The following is a 20252-nucleotide window of genomic DNA, read 5'->3' as shown; positions in this document are numbered from 1 at the left end:
ACTCAATTCTGTCATTCGTGGAATATTGACATCATCATCAACGTCAACAAATTATATTTTAGGACTAAGATATTCTTTGCTATAAAAAACCGGTGCGAGTCACGCGCGCACCGAGGGTTCCGTATATTACATAATTTTAACAATGTATTTTTTATGTAAAACGTGGGTGAAAGATAAATTGCGGTTTACGATTTATGACGATAAAAAAAAAACTACTTACTAGATCTCATTCAAACCAATTTTCGGTGGAAGTTTGCATGGTAATGTACATCATATATTTTTTCTAGTTTTATCATTCTCTCATTTTAGAAGTTAAATGGGGGGGGGACACATTTTACCACTTTGGAAGTGTCTCTCGCGCAAACTGTTCAGTTTAGAAAAAAATTATATTAGAAACCTCAAGTTAACGATTTGAATACATTTTTCTGAGTCTAATGCCCCGTTTACTTACATCTATAATATTCCAGTAGTATTCCAGTCTAGTGATCGAGTCCAGCACTGGAATGCCACTGGAATAATGTGAACCAGCACTGGAATACACTTTTATTCCAGTGAGCACTCCAGTCCAGTGACTGGATTGACGGTCTACTTTTTGATTCCAGCTCGCCCAATCCAGCGCCACTGGAATGGTGTAGACAGCCAATCCAGTGCTGGACCAAACGTTAAACAATGAACACGTATTGTTGTTTTTGGTTACAGTCTCCATAAATTCACTGGATGATAAAAATGACTGGAATGAATGTAAACGATATGGATCCAGTCCAGCACTGGTTTCGATCACTGGACTGAAATGCTACTTGAATAAATGTAAACCGGGCATTACATCGTACAAATTTTAAGACGTATGTAGAAGGTTTTAACATGCCTATAGGGATAAAGTACGAAAATTTGCCTTTATAGTTGGTTTATTTTATAATGCCTACAGGAAAGTCGCATAACCTTCATAAGTTCATACTAAATACTAAAAAGTTTTTGATCCAATTATAGGTACTGGTAGGGGAGGCCAGTCCAGGAGTGGACATCTTTTGGCTGATATGATGATGATGATGATGATCATGATGATGATTATTATAGATACCCAAGATTCAATAATGATTTGCGTCATGATGGTAAGGAAAGGACATTTCCTTGCAATACTTTTTTTTTGTCTTATGTGCGTGTTCCTATTTAATGCAACGTATAAAGCAATTCCAAACAGCCATGAACTTTACTTACTTGATTGGTACTTTAAGATCAAGACTAAGAATAAAAATCACCGACATAAAACCTAATAAAATAATGCTAAAGGGCATCAGATAGTACCTAATTTGTACTACGCACATTAGGAGATTGAGCCTGCCTTGAGACCTGAGACCCTCGGCGGTTTCGGTAAGGTGCCAGATAAAGCTTGGCTGAAGGGCATCGCTCATACACATCACGTGTTCACTAAATTAGTTAGTCAATATGTGTAACCACTTAGGTACAACACCTTTATTATTCGTTACGAAGTACCTACCAACCCTTTATTTTCTCAGCTATGTTTATGATAGAAATAGTTATGATAATTTAAATTTAAGCCACTGCGTATCTACATAAGACCAATGCAGTGAAAAAGCGCTAAATAACATGGACAAATACGGATATGGCAGGAAACTGTTGGATGAGGGATGAGGGCAGCGCACGACCAATCGTCGTGAAGATTCTAAAGTGAGACATTGTGCACTTATGGTGCCAAAATATTAGGCACACGCGGCCGCTTCTGTATCCATGTGTAATGGGTCGGGCGCTCCGTCGACTCAGGGAACGAGACAAAGATTTTCACGTTTCACGATATGCCCAGGAATTTCACGGTTAGCCTGATCTTACAATCGGCCGCCGACAAATGTAAACTCGAAGGGCTAAGATGGCCGGCTCCTTATCATTTGTCACCATGCCTGGCACGTTCTGACAAGTATGTAAGTGCGAAAGTGATGCATGACAAGTGATAAAAACGCGACCATGATACCACAGATTAATAAATAGTTACTAATGATACCGCCGCAGAGCGCTATTAAATATGCGTTAGCAGAACACACTAATATTGAAATAAAAGTGGTAAGTATTGACATCTACGCTTCCGAACAAGCCTCAAGGATTAAACTCAGAGGTACGATAAGTAATACGGCTTAGCGACGCGTTGCGGCGGGCACTGTTGCATGCCCAACTGTTGCTCGTAATCCAACCGTGTGCGCCATCCGTCCACGAAACCATTAAACTGGGGTGCTGTTACAACTGCTAACCGAAAGCTAGTGAGTTAAGAAATATGATGAACCAATACACGGTGTTTTTTCAAACCGTTAATTTCGGGGCATGACTAAATACATTTAAGGAAGTTTCCTTAAGTGTACTATAGCTATTTATGCAACAAGTGCGGAAATCATCATTACGCACGTGTATCATACAATGTTTTACTATGCATTGTGCGAGTAAATAAAAAAACATATCATGGCAAATAAGTTTAATTATTAAAAGGAGTGTTTAAAATCGACACGAGTTGCAAATTACCTATTCGCATGTGTATCGTACAACGTTTTACAGTACATATGGCCCTTTAAACTTTCGACATATGCACGAAAAGTGCTCTTTTCCGCACTAGTGCGAGAAAGTAGCACCATATGTACTGTAAAAAAAATTGAAAACAAAAAGCACTAGTACGGAAAAGTAGTACTTTCCGCATGATATGGCTCCGTAGGAAAAACACTTTTCGAGCACATGCATTGTAAAGCCTATTAAGAACTAGATCAAGCCCTTTATGAGAAAGACTGCAATGACATCTGACCGAGCAATCCTAAACAGAGACCTTACTTACCTAATAACGGTACTGGTTCAAGGCTTCAAACCGGCTTTTCAAACCCAGAACCTCCTATTTTTAAACCGCACGTTTTATTGCTAGGACACCACCAGTAAACCAACCATCACCACCAGCAGTAGGACTTCTATTGAAGTAGTCCGTGTAAGCTATCTTTTCACTGATTTGAACAAAACAAAGTGAGGGAGTGTATTAAACGGCATATTTTAATAGAAATAGGATATTCATGATGACATTGCGACACTTGAGCATTGCAAATGCCATGCAGAGTTAGCTTGGTCTTGGTCCGACTCTAACTGAATATCGATTAGATATTTAAAATACTTAGGTACATGTTATGAACCAACCTGAGAACCGACCACGCACGTATTCACGAATCACGAACCTATAAGTGTTTCGGACGTTTGTATTTTAGTTTTTATTTTATTTTGGGTAGTTCCATTTCATAACTTTGACGATAAACATGAAAAACTACCTCACCCCGTAGTCCCTCGTAATTGGGGTGAGATGGGTTTTCATACAAAGGTGATTTTGGAAGATTGTTGGATAGTTTTTTTTTATGAGTATTACTATAGCTCCATTTTAAATTGGAATACATTATTTTTGTAGCAGTAGCCCTAAAAAACCCATCTCATCCCCCTTTCAAACCTTTACTCCCCAATCTCCCCATTCATAAACCAACTCTCCCCGCGAAACCTACTCACCCCATTTTACGGTACCACAATCGCGCTCTACACAGTGAACAGTGAACATTGGCTGGCTGGCTATAGTATTTTGTCGCTTGTCTCTCGGTAATCCTGAATAACGAATGTGGCGCGTTGCAGGCGTGTTAAATCCGAGTGGAAGTAAAGGTAGAATGGGGAACAACGGACGAACATCGTCCTTTGTTATTAGAAAAATTAAACCACGAGACCGTTTTTGGAAACAAAACAGACGAACAGCATCACAACACATACCTAATATGGATTCCATTTTTATGGTTCCGTACCCAAAGGGATAGGCGGAAGGGAGGGATTACTAAGCCATGTTAAGCCTCCGCTGTCCGTCTGTCTGTCTGTCTGTCTGTCTGTCTGTCTGTCTGTCGGTCTGTCCGTCCGTCCGTCCGTCCGTCCGTCTGTCCGTCTGTCCGTCCGTCTGTCCGTCCGTCTGTCCGTCCGTCTGTCTGTCACCAGGCTATATCTCATGAACCGTGACGTGATGGCTAGACAGTTGAAGTTTTCACAGATGATGCTGATGTATTTCTGTTGCCGAAAACAGAGAAATACTAAAAACAGAATGAAATTAATATTTAATTGGGGCTGCTATACAACAAACGTGATTTTTTTGCCATTTTTTGCATAATTGTACGGAACCTTTCGTGCGCGAGTCCGACTCGCACTTGGCCGGTTTTATCCATAGACTTCCGATCAATTTTTTGTACAAAAGTTTCTTAATGGCAAAGGAGGCAAAGTTTAAGTAGAAAAGTGAAAATTGATTACTTTACCCCTGTTTAAACTCGATGGCGGAATTTTAGAGCAAAAAAAAAATAAAAATTTGTAAATAGGAAACCCTCGCAACATTTGTAATAAAACTAATAAAGGTCCTTCGTTTAGAGGTAATTTAATAATTACTTTAACCTCTAAACCCTTTATTGCTTATAACAGGAAAGATGCCGGATACATGTTTTGCTCGCCTAATAAATTTCGGCAGCAGCTGTTGAAAAACTTAATAACTTCCAAAATTTCCAAATTGCTAATATACATAATTTGTCTTTCGACAAATTAAATTTACGACTCTTGTTGTACCACTTAAATTTAAATGAGGATACTTTTACTTCTGTAATATTAAAGCGAAGTTTAAGGAGTTGAAGTTCTCAAAATCGATAAAGTGGGGTGTACAATTTTGTACTCTAGGGTCTCGAAAAGGAGCAAGAATTAAACACCGAGAAACTGACGTATGTTTATAGCCAAATATCTCCACACAATCTTCAACTTAAAAACACAAAAAGATTTAGTGCCAGTTGCACCATCCGCACTTGACAGACTGATCAACATCACCGGGCGCGCCGCGGCGGTTTACTATGAAACTTTCCATACAATAAAATTTAGCGAACTCTTTAACGATTACAAACAGTTTGGTGCAACCGACCCTTACACTACTAAACATTCACAAAAATAAAAATGTTCTGATTCTGATTCTGATTCTAAAATCTACGGCAGACAAACGTTCGCTAGTTGCACGATAGGAACAGCGCCATCTGCCATGACATTGGGTAAACAACTATGTTAAGCGTTTTATTTGGTTTTATACAGTGGGGCTTGGAAATTTCTACTTGACGAAAACTAGAAATGAGTGAAAGAGGAGGGCTGCGGTGGCGATTATCGGAGCAGGGGTTGTATAGTCAGCAGCAGAAGTTGCTAAGCGGACGAGGTGTTCAAAATGATCTTGACGCGACTTTATTGTAAAGGGAATAAGAGCGTATCAAAGTAATTGTGAACACCTCGCCCACTTAGCAACTTCTGCTGCTGACTGTAGCTGTGATGAAATCAACAAACGACGTTTTTATCAACAATTGTCATATTGTTTGATTTAATTTCACTTCTTTTCAATTTAAATTAATTAATTTATTCTTAATTATTATTAAGTTTATTGACATTCGTTATATAGTGTAAAAACGTGCCTCGAAATTTTGATTCTCGATCAGATGGCGCCACTACCTTTGGCCTACTCTCGGATAGATGGCGTTGACGGTCTCGTTTGTTATTTAACAATTTTAACGCATATTAGTGAAAGAGCATGGGTCCAAATCATATAAAAATAATTAATGCAAATAAAAAAACATTTTTTAATACAGTTGCTGAAAAAGTGCTACTTTTCTTGGCTGTTTAGCGTGCGGAAAGTTGGTTTTCGCGAACTAGTGCTTTTTACTTTTCCAATTTTTTTAAATTTTTAATTGTTCCAATTCATGACTACTTATTGATGAGTTTTAATATTAGTTTCCTTTAAACGTCGTAATCAACATAAAAACCTACTATTCATGTAAGAATACGAAAAATATGCATATTTCATATTTTATTACTTACCTCTTCATCATTATAAGTATTATAACACGTTTATTTTTTAATGTTGAAAAACCGTTCTTAATAAGTTGTCTGAATGGAACGGAACGTCTGTCAAAGAAGAGGCGTATTTTCTTACTGCAAGAATGTTTTAAGTTTCCAAAGGCAACATTCAATATTGTTTTTATAAATATACGATACACAAATAATTTAGGTAATAGTACAATGTTTTAATATTTACAATTGTTTCTGTCTTATAGAACATGCATTTGAAAAAAAAAAACTCATTGAAATGGGTTCAATAAAAATCTAGTCTAGTCGAATAAAAGCTAGAAAAACACCTCTTCATAATGTCAATGTCAATGATGTCACAGAATTAATAATATAAAAGTTTCGAATTCCATTCCTTACTTGTTGCTTTTCTTATTTTTTTGCAACTGTATTAAAAAACGTCGTTTGATACACGATGGATACACGTGCAGAAATGTCATTCGTGTAATGACATACTTTCCGCACTAGTATCGAAATGTACTATATCCATATATCAATAAATTTAATCGTATTTTTATACATCTTTATTTTTAGTTTTAATCGTGTGTCGATAGTTGGCAGTGAATTTACTGTGGTTACAAAATTTACTATGAGAGTATCGCTCTATCCTATTAAGTATAATATCCTCTTTGATAGTGTATAATACTAACCATATATTTAAGCTTTATTTATACTAACCACAATGATCTCAGTTGGTCTCTGAATAAAAATGAAATTGAAATTGAATTAGCTTAGACCCACAGTTCCTTGAGCTCAGAAAATGTGCAAATTGCGGTGGTCGTTCTCGTTTACTCCAATGAAGGCGTAATTAGAGTGACAGATAAAGATGCCCGCAATTTGCGAACTTCGGTTATCGCGGTTATAGCCCAGAACACAGACGGAGCACAAAATTTTGTAAATAATCACTAATATACTTACGGCCCGATTAGAACAATGCTCAAAACATGTAACAGCGATAGGATACTGACCTGTCAGTGTCAAAAATGTAATTTTTTCAACCATCCAAGATACATCCAAGAGCATCGCTGTGACATCACTACATAGATTGATTCAAGAGGAAGGTTTATATGTATACATTACATACAGCATTGCACCCGTGCGAAGCTAGGGCGGGTCGCTAGTCTTGTATATAAGCATTATTCGAATCGGGACGTTAGTGTGATCGCAAATAGCCAGCGGACAATCCTGATATTCATAAGTACATAAAACAGACAATATAGGTATTGTAAACATAATAAACAACTACAAATATAAAAATTAAAATTTCCTGCGATTGTCCGAATCTGAGCAATAGTTCTACCTTCTTAGTATTGGCATGTACTCGTAATTACTCAGTCTCAGATAACTGAATTATTTATGTAAACATGGCGAATTGATTATACTGATACGAATATTTCAGTGTGTGTGTGATATGTAATCTTTCGCATGTTGTTGTTAAAAATAATCAAACTTTTAGAAAAAATATTTTATTTGTTAATAGAGGCTTCTACATGAATATACTTTCTATTTAAGGGTCCCTGGCAAGCTCGGTTCTCCATACAAACGTAGTTACGCTCTCATTTTAAAACGAGTAGCTAGTTTGTTCTGAAACTTTGTACTTACAATAGGATAACGTATATCTATGTATGTAATTAGTTTATGTAGCTCCAGATACCAGTTAAAAATACAGCGAATTTAAGTTTTTCATACAAAATTAGTTTTTGCTCTATTTCGTTTGTTTTATAAACTGGAGCTATATAAACTAATTACAGACCTAGATATACCTCATGTCATTGTATGTGCAAAGTTTCATTACAATCCAACCCGTAGTTTTAAAATGAGAACGAGAACTCCGTTTGTATGGGAAGGTGAAATTCGGACGAGCTTGCCGGGGACTTAAAAGCTTACAATGCTTAGACTTTCATACAAAATTAATATTCTCTATTGTACATTCAGTGAACATTTCAGGATCTGTCCTATCTCCAGTACGATATCCGCTGGCTGGGATAAAAGACGTTTCCGGGCGCGACCGACGGAGAGGGATTACCGGCACACCTATTTCATGTCTAGGGAACAGGTAAATAATGTAGTCCCTCGTAGTACCCGCGTACTAGTACGAGTACAGATTTAAATCGAGATTTGAACAGGTAAATATACAGGGTGATTTTGTTATATCTGACCATACTCTGCGGGGTGAATATGTAAGTCTTACTGAACAACTTCTACCATGGAGCCAACCCCGAAATTGCGAAAAAATTCTGGTGTTCCATAGAACGCAACGCATTGACATATAATTCGCTGAAATGTTACACATGCTTTAATTACATTAAACTTGGCATGTACATTAAAGTAAGATATAATATCTATGTCTAGTATTAGTCTAAATTGCTAAAAATTGTTATCTTAGGTAGGTACAAATACAAAGAAAATAGAGCGAAAAAAGTTTTGTATGGAAAACTAGTAAGATGTGTCCGGTAAGTAATGTTACTTAACTGTGTAATGTATAGAACGTACGCCTAAGCACGAAGTTAAATATTAGGTTTAGAACATAATTCTACTATACTATCACAACCCTAACAAACATCACAATAACAACATCAGAACAACATCAAAATATACATTCTGTAACGGATCACAAATAAAATAAACTGTTTATCCTAAAATTATAAACAATATATTATTTGAAATTCTCATAAGGAGCTTTTTCATTTGATATATAACAACACAATATAGATTGAAAATTTTTATTTATTAATTTTCTTACATAATTTTTTTAGATTTTATTTAAAAAAAATTCATTTCGTTACATGTACGTCTTTGGGTCACAAACTTACATATGCGTACCAAATTTCAACTTAATTGGTCCAGTAGTTTCACAGAAAATAGGCTTTGACAGACAGACAGACAGACAGACGCACGAGTGATCCTATAAGGGTTCCGTTTTATCCTTTTGATGTACGGAACCCTAAAAAAAACTGCTTTTATATAAAACAGTAAAGTGTATTAAACTTTGACGTACAAATTAAAACCTCAAAAAAGTTTGGATACTTGAGGGTTCGGATGAGTATTATATTCTTTGGTTTGGATTTTCTTCGAAGGGCCTGACACTCTTTGATAGAGAAAGATAGTCTTATTGCGATTCCTATAAGAGGAAAGAGAAAATAGTGCCATGCTTTGTCCTTATCACCGACCGGGTTTTTTTTTCATGGGTAGGAGGCGATGGCGAAATACCGGAATTTATAAGAGTGAAAGAGAAAAAGGATTATGCTGCCATACATTAACCTGTCAATACATGAATAATATGTCTTTCTCTTACCCCTTCGCTCGGTTTCATGTCTATAACTACTATACCATGTCTATGGATTAAACCAAGTCATCGTTCGGAAAATTAAGGGTAGAATAATAGAGGTTCTACTGTATATAAACAATAAGGACGCTGGTAAAACTTATTTAGTAGATTTAAAAGTACCTAAGTATTTGACGGCACGTCCCTAGCGAGGCTTATTATAGTTATTATCAACCGAGCGAGAAATGTGAGCCGAACGTCTTGTAGAGACGTCTATATCACTTCAATTCAACGCGCCGACGAGCCACTCTCGACTCAACCTTATTGCTTTACACGTACGATTGCTTACCTGTCAGCTGCATTCAATGTTACGTGAGGTAAGCTGCGTTTTACGTGTGCAGAGATTTAAGTTTTCTTGGGTCTTGGATGTTTAACTTTATCACCAGCCTATGCAATGTTTCAACCAAATGAGGCAGTTAGGGAAAATCTGAAACTATAAGAGATACAGTTTGTTTTTAGGAATTAGGCCAATTTTAGAAAAAATAAAAACTGCCTCATTTAAATGAAACACTGTATGTCCCACTGCTGGGCACAGATCTTTCATCGGACAAGGGTTTTGGTCTAACGCTGGGTCTAACGTCTAATTGGGGACCTTTGTAGATTTTCCTAGATGCGTGCAGGTTTCCTAACCAATGGTTTCCTATGAACATCAACTGAATATTTTTACTCCGCCTGCTTACTCTTATTTTCTGCCAACAAACTGTCTTGCAGTTTGGCAGAAGGATTAATGTAAAACACATACATACATACATACATATATATAATCACGCCTATTTCCCGGAGGGGTAGGCAGAGACCACGGATTTCCACTTGCTACGATCCTGGCATACCTCTTTCGCTTCGCTTTATTAATGTAAAAATACGGTTTATTTCGCCAGAATAAATAAACCTATTTTTATTATTTATTATTTGGAGCCTTACGTGTCCCACTGCTGGGCAAAGGCCTCCCCTATTTTTTATTTATTATCTATTATGTATTTATTTTATTACTTAAGGTCCTAGAAATTCATTGACACAAGCCGAACGCTAAACTCTTGACCGCTGCAAAACCTGCGTGGAAATGGAAACCGCGCATCCAGCGGCTCGTTTAGCGGGGCGTGCAAAGTCGTCCAAATCCATCGAGCAGCGTCCACTGAGGCCAGTCAAGCATTTCTTAACATCGACGCCGCTATGCGTTCACTTAGTTTGCACCATTATGACCTGTTACTTGAAATCTAGATACTTACGTACTTACTGCTGTGGCGCGACGACCCGAAGTGGATCTTGGCCTCCGACACCAAAGACCGCCATGCTACTGTCCAAAGCCGCCAGGCTCCGATGGCTCGGGCACGTAGTCCGTATGGGGGAAGATCGCACAGTCTGGAGGGCGTACTCTGGGGTACCAAGTGGCCAAAGACCGTCTGGACGCCCTAGGTACCGCTGGAGAAACGAAGTGCAGAAAGACCTCAGCGAACTCGGCGCCGTCGACTGGGCAGATGAAATCTAGATAGACAGACTATTTTACTCTTATGTCGGCTGTATGTCATAGACAACCACTAAACATCACCGAGACAGATGACATCACAACGGCTTGACAACAAAGCAAATTAGGTTTTGATAAATTTACAAGTATTTTTTAATACCCAAAAAAATATGGACACGTAAATGCAGATATTCCTACTTCCATAAACCCGACGTTGTATAAAATGGAGAATCGGGGGAGAAGGAGCAGAAGACGGTCCAGGGGAAGACGCGAAGGCTACCCAGATTCCACCAGTTTATTCGGCAATAAGTGTCTGATCACTGCTGCACTGGTTTTTGCATTTGTCATGCTTCAGTACAATTGTAGGAACTGCTACGCGAAAAAAGAGCTGATGAAGATTACTAGTAGTGTCGAGGATATAGCGGTAACTGACACAAGTTCTATTATTTACTAATCAAACATCAAACATTTATTCAGCAAATAGGCCACAGGGGCACTTTTACATATCAATTTTTACAAACAATAAAATTAATCCAAAATTACAAAAAACAATTACATAAATATAAATGTTAAATTACACAAGAAAAAAAACTAATAAAAACTATACAAATAACAGAATAAAAACTATATAATCAAGCTTTGTAGTCAATAAATACATACTAGTAATATTGATTGACCGAATATTAGCGGAGGTCTTAATCTGGGGCAAGAATGCTTTCGTATGTCTGAGTATTGCCCTCTATAGGTCGCAGTTCTCAAACGATTATCATGAAATTTTGTAAGCAGATTTGATGGATAAATGTTTTTTTCGTCGATCCAGTTTATGGATTTTTTTCAAAATTGCGGACCCATTAAACATATTAATAACGGGTCACTCACGTATTTTAAGTCGAAAAAAGCTCACTTAAAAGTTGACAACATAAGAATTATGTATGTCTCACGGAAGTTTTGTTATTAAAATTGCGGACCCATACACTTATTCAGTTTTAAGTTTATGCTCGCGAGGTCTACAGCTCACAAAGCCACTAGTTTATTTAACAGTGAACTTGAGACTATTTACAACCCGATAAAAATCTATTTAGTCAGTGTTTTAGCCAATATGTGTTTTTGTTCACAGAAACATTTAAAAACCATTCAAAGAAACTACCAACTTATGGAAGACAAACTTGCGTTATATTCTCAAGAAATACCAAAGCTGGAGGACCAGGTGGCATCTTTGGAGTCATTGGCTCAAGCATTAGACGTCAACAGATTCGGTTGGAACCCCAGGGTACACGCTACGTTACCGTACGTCGACGTGAAGTTGAATCATTTCAACCTTACTCGAATCCCAACTAAAAATTCAACTAAATCGTATAATTATTATCGGAATCTCAAAAATAATAGTACGAAAGTAATGTGAACTTTTTGAATTAAGTGCTAAATATAAAGAGAGATCTTCATTAATGTTTTTAATGTTCTGGCAGATGACAACAGCTTATGTAAAGTAGTAAAAAATACTAAAATACTTAGACCATTCTAAGTAATTTGCAGCATTTGGTTCTATTTAATGATTTTTCAAATTAAGATATTTCCTTTTAGTGTTAATTCGATCGCATAAATGAAATAAAACAAGATATTTTTATATTGCCATTTTTATTTATATAAGTCTACTTTTAAGCAATAGTAAACGTTAATTTGCTGCATCATAGCACAATCACAAACATATCAAATATGATCAGAGCATAACTACGTTTCACAGGTTTGTCAAACAGGATAGTTAATAAGTCTCCAGTTATCAGTAGAACTGTTTTCTACAGATTGATTAAAATGTGTGTTATTATTCTGAAAATTTAGGACTTTGTAATGCTTTCCGCAATTAGAAATACATCCGACCATGCATTTACAAAACTCCTTTTCACTGTCTTCTTTATCAAAATCGAAACTTTTGAGGAAACTCTCAATAAAAGTGGTGCTCTCAGTAAGAGTGGTTTCATCGTTAGCTGGAGTATTCCATTGCTGTATAAAGTCATTTGCTCTCTTTTTAAATTTATCCATAAAATGGTTTGTGTTTTTTTCAACGTATGTCTCCACATCTGCCAGTTTTTTCAAGCATTGCAAACAAGTACGTTTTTGGTTATTTGGGAAGCATGAAGATTCTGCAGAGTTGTACAATTGTTTGTCTAGAATGCCTTGAATTTCATCTCGCAGGGATTCATAGGCCTTTCCTATATTGTTGATGACTGTCTGTAGAATAAAGCATATCCCATTAAAAACACCCCTTCAAGCGGTTTGATTTAAAGAATTTAATTCTAATTTGATTGCACAGTTCGATAAAAACTGTTCTGCTAAAAGAAACCTTATGATAAAAAACTGTTCTGCTAAAAGAAAGCTTATGATCTACATCAAAAACATAAATGTAAAAACCGGACAAGTGCGAGTCGGACTCGCCCACCCAAGGTTCCGTACTTTTTAGTATTTGTTGTTATAGCGGCAACAGAAATACGTCATCTGTGAAAATTTCAACTTTCTAGCTATCACGATTCATGAGATACAGCCTGGTGTCAGACAGACAGACGGACAGACAGACAGACAGACGGACAGCGGAGTCTTAGCAATAGGGTCCCGTTTTTACCCTTTGGGTACGGAACCCTAAAAAAGACCAGTTATGGTATCTGACAGAGAAGTGTTATGGGCAAAATTGTAGAGGGTTAGATTATTAACACGATATTAACGTGTGGGTGATAATTACAATCTTTGATATCGGATCGTGGGTGTTTGTAAGCATTATTTTTACTTACCTCAAGTGAAGAAAGATCCGATTTCATACTTTTCACTTCCGATAGCATCATGAGCCTTTCACACAAGTTTTGGCACAGATGCCCAACAATTGCAAACATGCCTATATAAAGTACTACTTCGGTGATTGTAGTCCTAAAACACCTAACAGAACGAGGCATTTTGGAAATGTGGAAATTAACTACATTTTTTATTCAAACTTTAAATTTAATGTTTTTACTATGTTTTTCGTAGTTTTACAAAATGTCAGACGACAGAAGCTGACATTAGAATACTCTCAATAAAAGAGAGAGAGAGAGAGAGAGAGAGAGAGAGAAAATTTATTTAACATCACAAAACATGAAACATAAAATATGTAGGTTAATAGTTTACTAATGTACCTAACTAGATACATTACTTCTTAACTAAATTAATTGACATTGGCATTAAAGACAGCGTGATGTTAAAAAGGAGTCTCGACTCAGCATAATGTTGCAGTAAATTTACTGCAACGCTGGTTTTCAGTCGGATCCTGAGGATGCACTATATTCTCTATGCATTTTCATTATTTCCCTTTCTGGATGTTATTAAAAAAAAAATACGGATATGTCAAACATGAGTCCTTTAACTCCTTTATTCAAAGTGCACCGACTCTAATTAAATAATTATAAATGGTAAATATAGGTATCGTACAGTAAAAACGAACAACATATATGTCTGGGGCTGGTGGCACGGTCAGCGTAATATCACAGAATAACTAATAGTACTACCGTACAGAAAATTCACTCCTTCACAAAAGCCAGATTTAGGTAAAAAATTATACCTACACTCGCCGCCTGCAAGCAAAATTGAAACTTATAACCGCGCACGAACCGTGAATCTTCTTTGCGCGCCGCAGTTTTATGACCGAGCTGCGAGTGTCGGCACGGGGTTGTCACTTGACTGACTTGACAAGTTTTTGTACCTATACCTACTGATTTATTATTTTTAAGATAAATATGTAGGAATTACAAACGTTGATTCTGTAAACACAATTTTTTTTGCCGGAAATAGTATGTCTGATTCTCACGGAAGTAGGTAAGTATGCCACAGAAGTATGTATGTATGTATGTAAACACTTTATTCTACATAAGACAGATTACAAACACAATAAAAGAACAAAAATATATACAATGTACAAAGGCGGACTTATCCCTATAAGGGATCCCTAGAAGTACTTATTCCTTTGAAAATATGTCGGTCAATATAGTCCGGAATAAAAAAAAAATGTTTTTTCTGCTTCCTTGTTCTTCCGTTTATTCAGACATCCGTAAACAGAACATTATATTTTATACAGATTAGATCGCGATTTAGGTTTCGAAGCCATTGCGTATTTACAATTTTGCGCGAGCGCCACGTGACACGACTATCGTGCGAGCCGAGCGGCAGCCCACTGCCATACACCTTCTCGGGCGGTGCGCCGGCCAAATATACCTAAACTGCGCAGTGACACCCCCCTGGTAATATATTTTTCCCCTCACTAGCTCGGAAAGCCGTCTATTATCCTTTAAAACAAGCGGGGAAAAACGCATTTTATCCACTAGTGGGGAAAGTAATTTGACCTTGGATGGAGCGTGTTTAAGTAGCTTGACAGATAACAAAACGTAAAACGCTCATGATAATGGTTCGTTCGATATTAATTATCATTAAATAAATGGATTGAGAATCTAATAAAAAATACCAAATTTAGCTTTATTTAATAATTTTAAGTCATAAACCTTAAAATTCCATAAGAAACGTTAGATTTTTTGTAATGATGTTAAAAATAATTCTGAACGCACAAGTTGAGTCGATGCAATTTCAAAACGCATCGTTGACATTTCATACGTCAGAACAGAAATGTCAACATTGTCAACAAAATTTTTACTGTTCTTCTCACCGACTCACGTAAAAATCAGAATTTCTAGTGTTTTCTGTTATAATATCGTAAAAAAATTTGTGATTCCAGTGATGAAGATGATCTAACGCCTGTGGATGTTGCACTTTCCTCGCTATAGTGAGGGGAAAAGTTTTGTGTTACACACGGGTGCAAATGTATTTTACTTCTCGTGTGTTGAAACACTCGCTACGCTCAGGATTCTATTTTAGAACCACTCGCTTCGCTCGTGGTTCAACTATAGAATCCTCTCGCTTGCTCATGTTTCAATTCCACACTCGCGGGTAAAATACAACTTTGCACCCTTGTATAACAAATAACTATTTATGATTATCAATTTGTTATGAAAGATTCACTATAAAACTAGGCAGCGAAACGCTTACATAGTGTGCATGTTGTAAACGATTGTGAAGTAAGTATCCGAAAAGATTTTTTTTTTTTTTTATACCACGTCGGTGGCAATCAAGCATACGGCCCGCCTGATGGTAAGCAGTTACCGTAGCCTATGAACGCCTGCAACACCAGAGATATTACACGCGCGTTGCCGACCCTTTAAAAACCTGTACACTCCTTTTTTGAAGAACCCAATCCCAGATTAATAATTTCTCGGAAATATTTTGCAAAATTTACTAACTTTAGCGGTCCCAAAGCACATCCCACTCTCACTGTTGTCATGTGTTCAGTGCCAATGCGGACTTTCTTGTGAACATTGACTGACATTGAGTCCTAGAGCCACTAACACTACTTAAATGCGTTCCCGGTAATTAATTCCTTGGATCTGTAATATATCATTCGTAAGTCGAGTCGCCTTTCATAAATCATAACGCTCTCGGTCTCGACATGGTTGCCAACTTAATGTGTAAAATACCATTAAAATACTTATACATGACATGCGGGTTTTAACGGAAACACGTCCAAGTTTGAGCGACCTGCACCTGCGATATAATACATTCGGTAGAGACACACTCAAAGAGAACGGACTAAAGGACGTCGAACTTAAAGATGTCCTTCTGTTCTGCAGCAAAACAAGAAGATTTGAGGAGAATAGTGTGGGAATGCCGCCGGGACAGTAACCTGCAGCTCCAACTTCAGGGAACTGGGCTGAATGAACGCGACACGTGATCGACAACCCGCCTGCTTCCGGCCGGGCGTCCCTACACTACATCTACATCTACGATTGCCACTATGAGTATCCTTGGAGTGGTTGGTGTCTAAAAAAAACCGGACAAATGCGAGTCGGACTCGCCCAGGCTTCCGTACTTTTTTGTATTTGTTGTTATAGCGGCAACAGAAATACGTAATCTGTGAAAATTTCAACTGTCTAGCTATCACGGTTCATGAGATACAGCCTGGTTACAGACAGACGGACAGTGGAGTTAGTAATAGGGTCCCGTTTTTGCCCTTTGGGTACGGAACCCTAAAAAAAACCCATCGGTAATGCTTCCAAACCGAAGGTCGTGCTCTAAGGGCCGGTACAGGTACAGACGGACTGCAACCCGACTGCTACTTGTATGGGAACTGCACGCCAACTGCAACGTCGACGTGCAGTTCCCATACAAATTGCCATCGGGTTGCATTCCTTCTTTATCGGCCCTTAAGGTTTACCAGAAGTAGTTAGGAAATAGTTATTTGTGCAACAAGAGAGGAAAGTTGGTTTTTCTTGCGAGTGTTTATTTTGAGTCCCGAGAAAGCGAAAGATTCTAAGTTAGAATTTTGAGCGTAGCGAGGGACTCAAAAACACGAGATGTAAAATAACTTTGCTCTTGTGTTGCACACATAATTTTTCACCTCAGTAGTGAGAACATATTAAAGGTTAAAATGTATTTCGAATTACACAGATAATAATGCAGAGAAACAAAAAAAAAAAAAAAAATTATGAAGTGGCAGTTCATGGCCTTCACTAAATTAAAAAGCTACTTTGTTTCACTCCCTGGAGTGAGGAAAGTCGCACTTTCCCCACTCTAGGGAGTGACGAAAGTAGGCTTGTTCGAGCTGCTGAGGTGAAAATAAAATTACCAAATCTTTTAAAAAAAGTTGTTTATTTCAATGCCATCTAGCGGAATTTCTCTAAACTATCTGTGCCACCTAAAAGACTCAAGTTGCCATAGGGTTCTACCGAAATATCAATGTCACTAAGACAATTTCGTAGTGCCGTAATATATCACTAGAAGGCGTTAGAAACTAACCTTTAGGTATTTGGCAAAATTATTTTCATTTTTTTATGTTATTATTAAAGTAAGTATAAGCTTCAATACTACAACATTTGACAAGTTTATAAAGTAAGTACTTATAACTATTTTCAAATCGATTTCGTTGTTTTTAAATTTAAAATTTACAGGTGCTTTAAGTTTTCTTGAAGTACCGAACTTGGAAGTGGAACATGTGTAAATAATAGAAATGAAAAATTTTAATGAAAAAGTACCCTTTTAAAACAAGTAAAGAACTCATCTTGAAATTTGTATCAATTGTACCTGCCACCGCAGTCTGATTAAGTTGCTTTGACTTTCAAAACTTTCTTATTCGTGGACTTAACTCCCAAAAATGTTCCTTCCTTTCCTTCCTTCGGTATCAGACGTATCAGATCACCTTGCCGGTTGCCGCCACACCGGCGAGACGTTCGAGCGAGAGGGACGCTATCGCCGAGCTACTCGCTCTCATTGTATTCCATACTTGGTTTTCGTTTTACATTTGGAACGGATAGTGCTGTGCGTTGCTCACGATTTGATTTGTCGACAAAAATTAGGTATTTAATTTATAGTATGTTTAGTAGCCATAGGGTGCAAAGTGCAAACTACGTAAATATACAGGCAGTAACAAGAATACTTACTCATAACCCGTTAAATTTCATCATCACGTCATCGATATCGTGTTCTGACTAGAAAAAATAGGAAAATAAAAATAGAAAAGGTTGATAAGTATTGACACCTTTTTCCATAACCTAACCTAAACTAACCTACCTATTATATAGAGTTATAAATAAACGATACGAGCTTGCTTTAAAAAGTAACCTACCGTTAAGCTGTCTTCAATAGGTATTTATAATGTATATCCTAAATATGTATATCTTATAGTATAGCTAACCACCACACACAACAACGATATGAAAATATATATCGCTCTCTGTCTAGCACCTACATTGTGAGAGAGACGAAATATACCTAAATTATCGTAATATACCGAGCTATAACATGTTAAGGTATCTTAAGATGCTTTGCTATAAGACACCGTAATATACCAAAATATATATTATAGCTTCGTGTGTAGAATATGTCAAATAGTACGTAAAATAAGTCTTAAGATACTATAAGATATCTTTTGGTATATTATCGCTCCGTCTGCTACGAGCTTTATGTATTATAGAAATTTCATTGTTTTAAAATCGAACGAAACAAAACAAATGCAATTAAAAATGATTTGAATTTCATGGATAGTAATTTTTAGTAGGTACTACAGAATGACTTTAAATTGGTAATACAAAATCAATGTTTTACACACATCTTCACTAAACTAAGCTTCACATGGTTATCCTAATGATTGACAAAGAAGTTTAAAGAATTTCAGATGAACACTAATCCTATGGTTATCAATCACCTGTCACAGTATTTATTATGAAGTAAACGTGTTTATAATAACTGTCACTTGTCAAAGGAAATAAATTATTAGGACATTTACATTTAATGTAAATTTCTGACACGAGATCGATAGATCAAAATTTCAAGCATGTCCCCCTCAAAGCCTCCCAAATTATCGACACAGCCGCATCACTACATCCTTCCCAAGCTCGCGGCGTCGCAACTCGCAGCATGATGTCATTCATCCTCACGCACTCACACACATAACCCGCGTCGCGACCGTGTTTACCAAGTGACCGAGTGTCTGTGATTTATTTATTCTAATAAGTTAGTTAGAATGGCCAATAACCGCGCAGCCAAGTCTGGCTTTGCCGCCGAAGCTCAGCGTAAGGTAAGATTCCAAATTCAAATTTTATCGTTAACTTCTTATTTTTAAATACCGGCGTACGTTACTCTTACTTCCACTTACCTTGCACGTATTTGAATTTGGTACCTATCAAATTGTAACGAGGAGGAGTAGTAATAGTAACAAACATCTCATCTAGATATCGATCAGGGATGCTGTAGAAATATAGGTTAGGAGGGCGGCGGGATGACCTACATTTATTTCAACATGTTTTATATTACCTTCGTACTTGTTCCGTAATTACCTCATTAAGCACATGTTGATAAATTGCTGGCATAGTGTTTACGTAGTGTGTACTGTCATAGCAATTTCAGCCTTTATGACTATGCTGTAGCGTTTAAATTTTGAGGAACTGTTTAGTATTTGATCAGTTTTGACACATTTTACCTATAGTAATATAATAACAATATACGTATGGCTTAAAACCAAAGAGGATATAATAAGATAGAGCGGTACTGTCATAGTAAATTTTGTAACCACTATAAATTCACTGCCATCTATCGACATACTTTAAAACTAAAAATGAAAATTCATAAAAATACGTTAAAATGTATTTAAATATGGATAAATGTTTTTTTTTTGCATTTACTATTTTTATATGATTTTGACCCATGTTCTTTCACTGATATGCGTTCAAATTATAAATAACAAACGAAACCGTCAACGCCCTCTATACGAGAGTAGGCCAAAGCTAGTGGCGCCATCTGATCGAGAATCAAATTTTCGTGATTTCCGAGGCCCGTTTTTTCCTTAGACTGTAACCATCTATTACGGAGTTATATTTATCTTTGCTTAAAACCTAAATAACTTACATACAGCGTGTTTACTAAACTAAATGTATTTTAAATACCCAACAGGCTTACGGAAATTTAATGTCATTCAATACCTATTCTTTACCA

General features: G+C 36.9%; 3 protein-coding genes across 3 annotated transcripts in view; all 3 read left to right on the top strand.

Moving 5' to 3' along the window:
* LOC134744406 (mitochondrial glycine transporter B-like) overlaps nucleotides 1–20252 on the top strand; it is a 373541-nt gene that overhangs the window by 303377 nt on the left and 49912 nt on the right. The window lies entirely within an intron of this gene.
* LOC134743914 (uncharacterized) lies at nucleotides 10840–12114 on the top strand. Its single transcript, XM_063677549.1, has 2 exons — nucleotides 10840–11127; nucleotides 11821–12114. The coding sequence occupies exons 1-2, from the start codon at nucleotides 10927–10929 to the stop codon at nucleotides 12103–12105; spliced, it is 486 nt and encodes a 161-aa protein (XP_063533619.1). The 5' UTR covers nucleotides 10840–10926; the 3' UTR covers nucleotides 12106–12114.
* Nucleotides 19177–20252, top strand: part of LOC134744417 (myophilin-like) — a 29630-nt gene continuing 28554 nt past the window's right edge. Inside the window, exon 1 of the mRNA XM_063678227.1 lies at nucleotides 19177–19338. Coding sequence (XP_063534297.1) covers nucleotides 19285–19338 — 54 coding nt within the window. The 5' untranslated portion in view covers nucleotides 19177–19284. The remainder of the gene's footprint in view (nucleotides 19339–20252) is intronic.

The sequence above is a fragment of the Cydia strobilella genome, chromosome 9 (genome assembly GCF_947568885.1).
Source record: "Cydia strobilella chromosome 9, ilCydStro3.1, whole genome shotgun sequence".
Taxonomy (NCBI): domain Eukaryota; kingdom Metazoa; phylum Arthropoda; class Insecta; order Lepidoptera; family Tortricidae; genus Cydia; species Cydia strobilella.
The sequence above is the reverse complement of the archived record's forward strand: the minus strand, read 5'-3'. Positions and strand labels throughout refer to the sequence as shown.

What these genes read in the sequence shown, in the direction of transcription:
- LOC134743914 (XM_063677549.1), top strand. Translation starts at nt 10,927, where the DNA reads ATGGAGAATCGGGGGAGAAGGAGCAGAAGACGGTCCAGGGGAAGACGC. An exon ending in GTAGTGTCGAGGATATAGCG is followed by an intron (nt 11,128 to 11,820) that starts GTAACTGACACA and finishes TTTTGTTCACAG; the next exon opens with AAACATTTAAAAACCATTCA.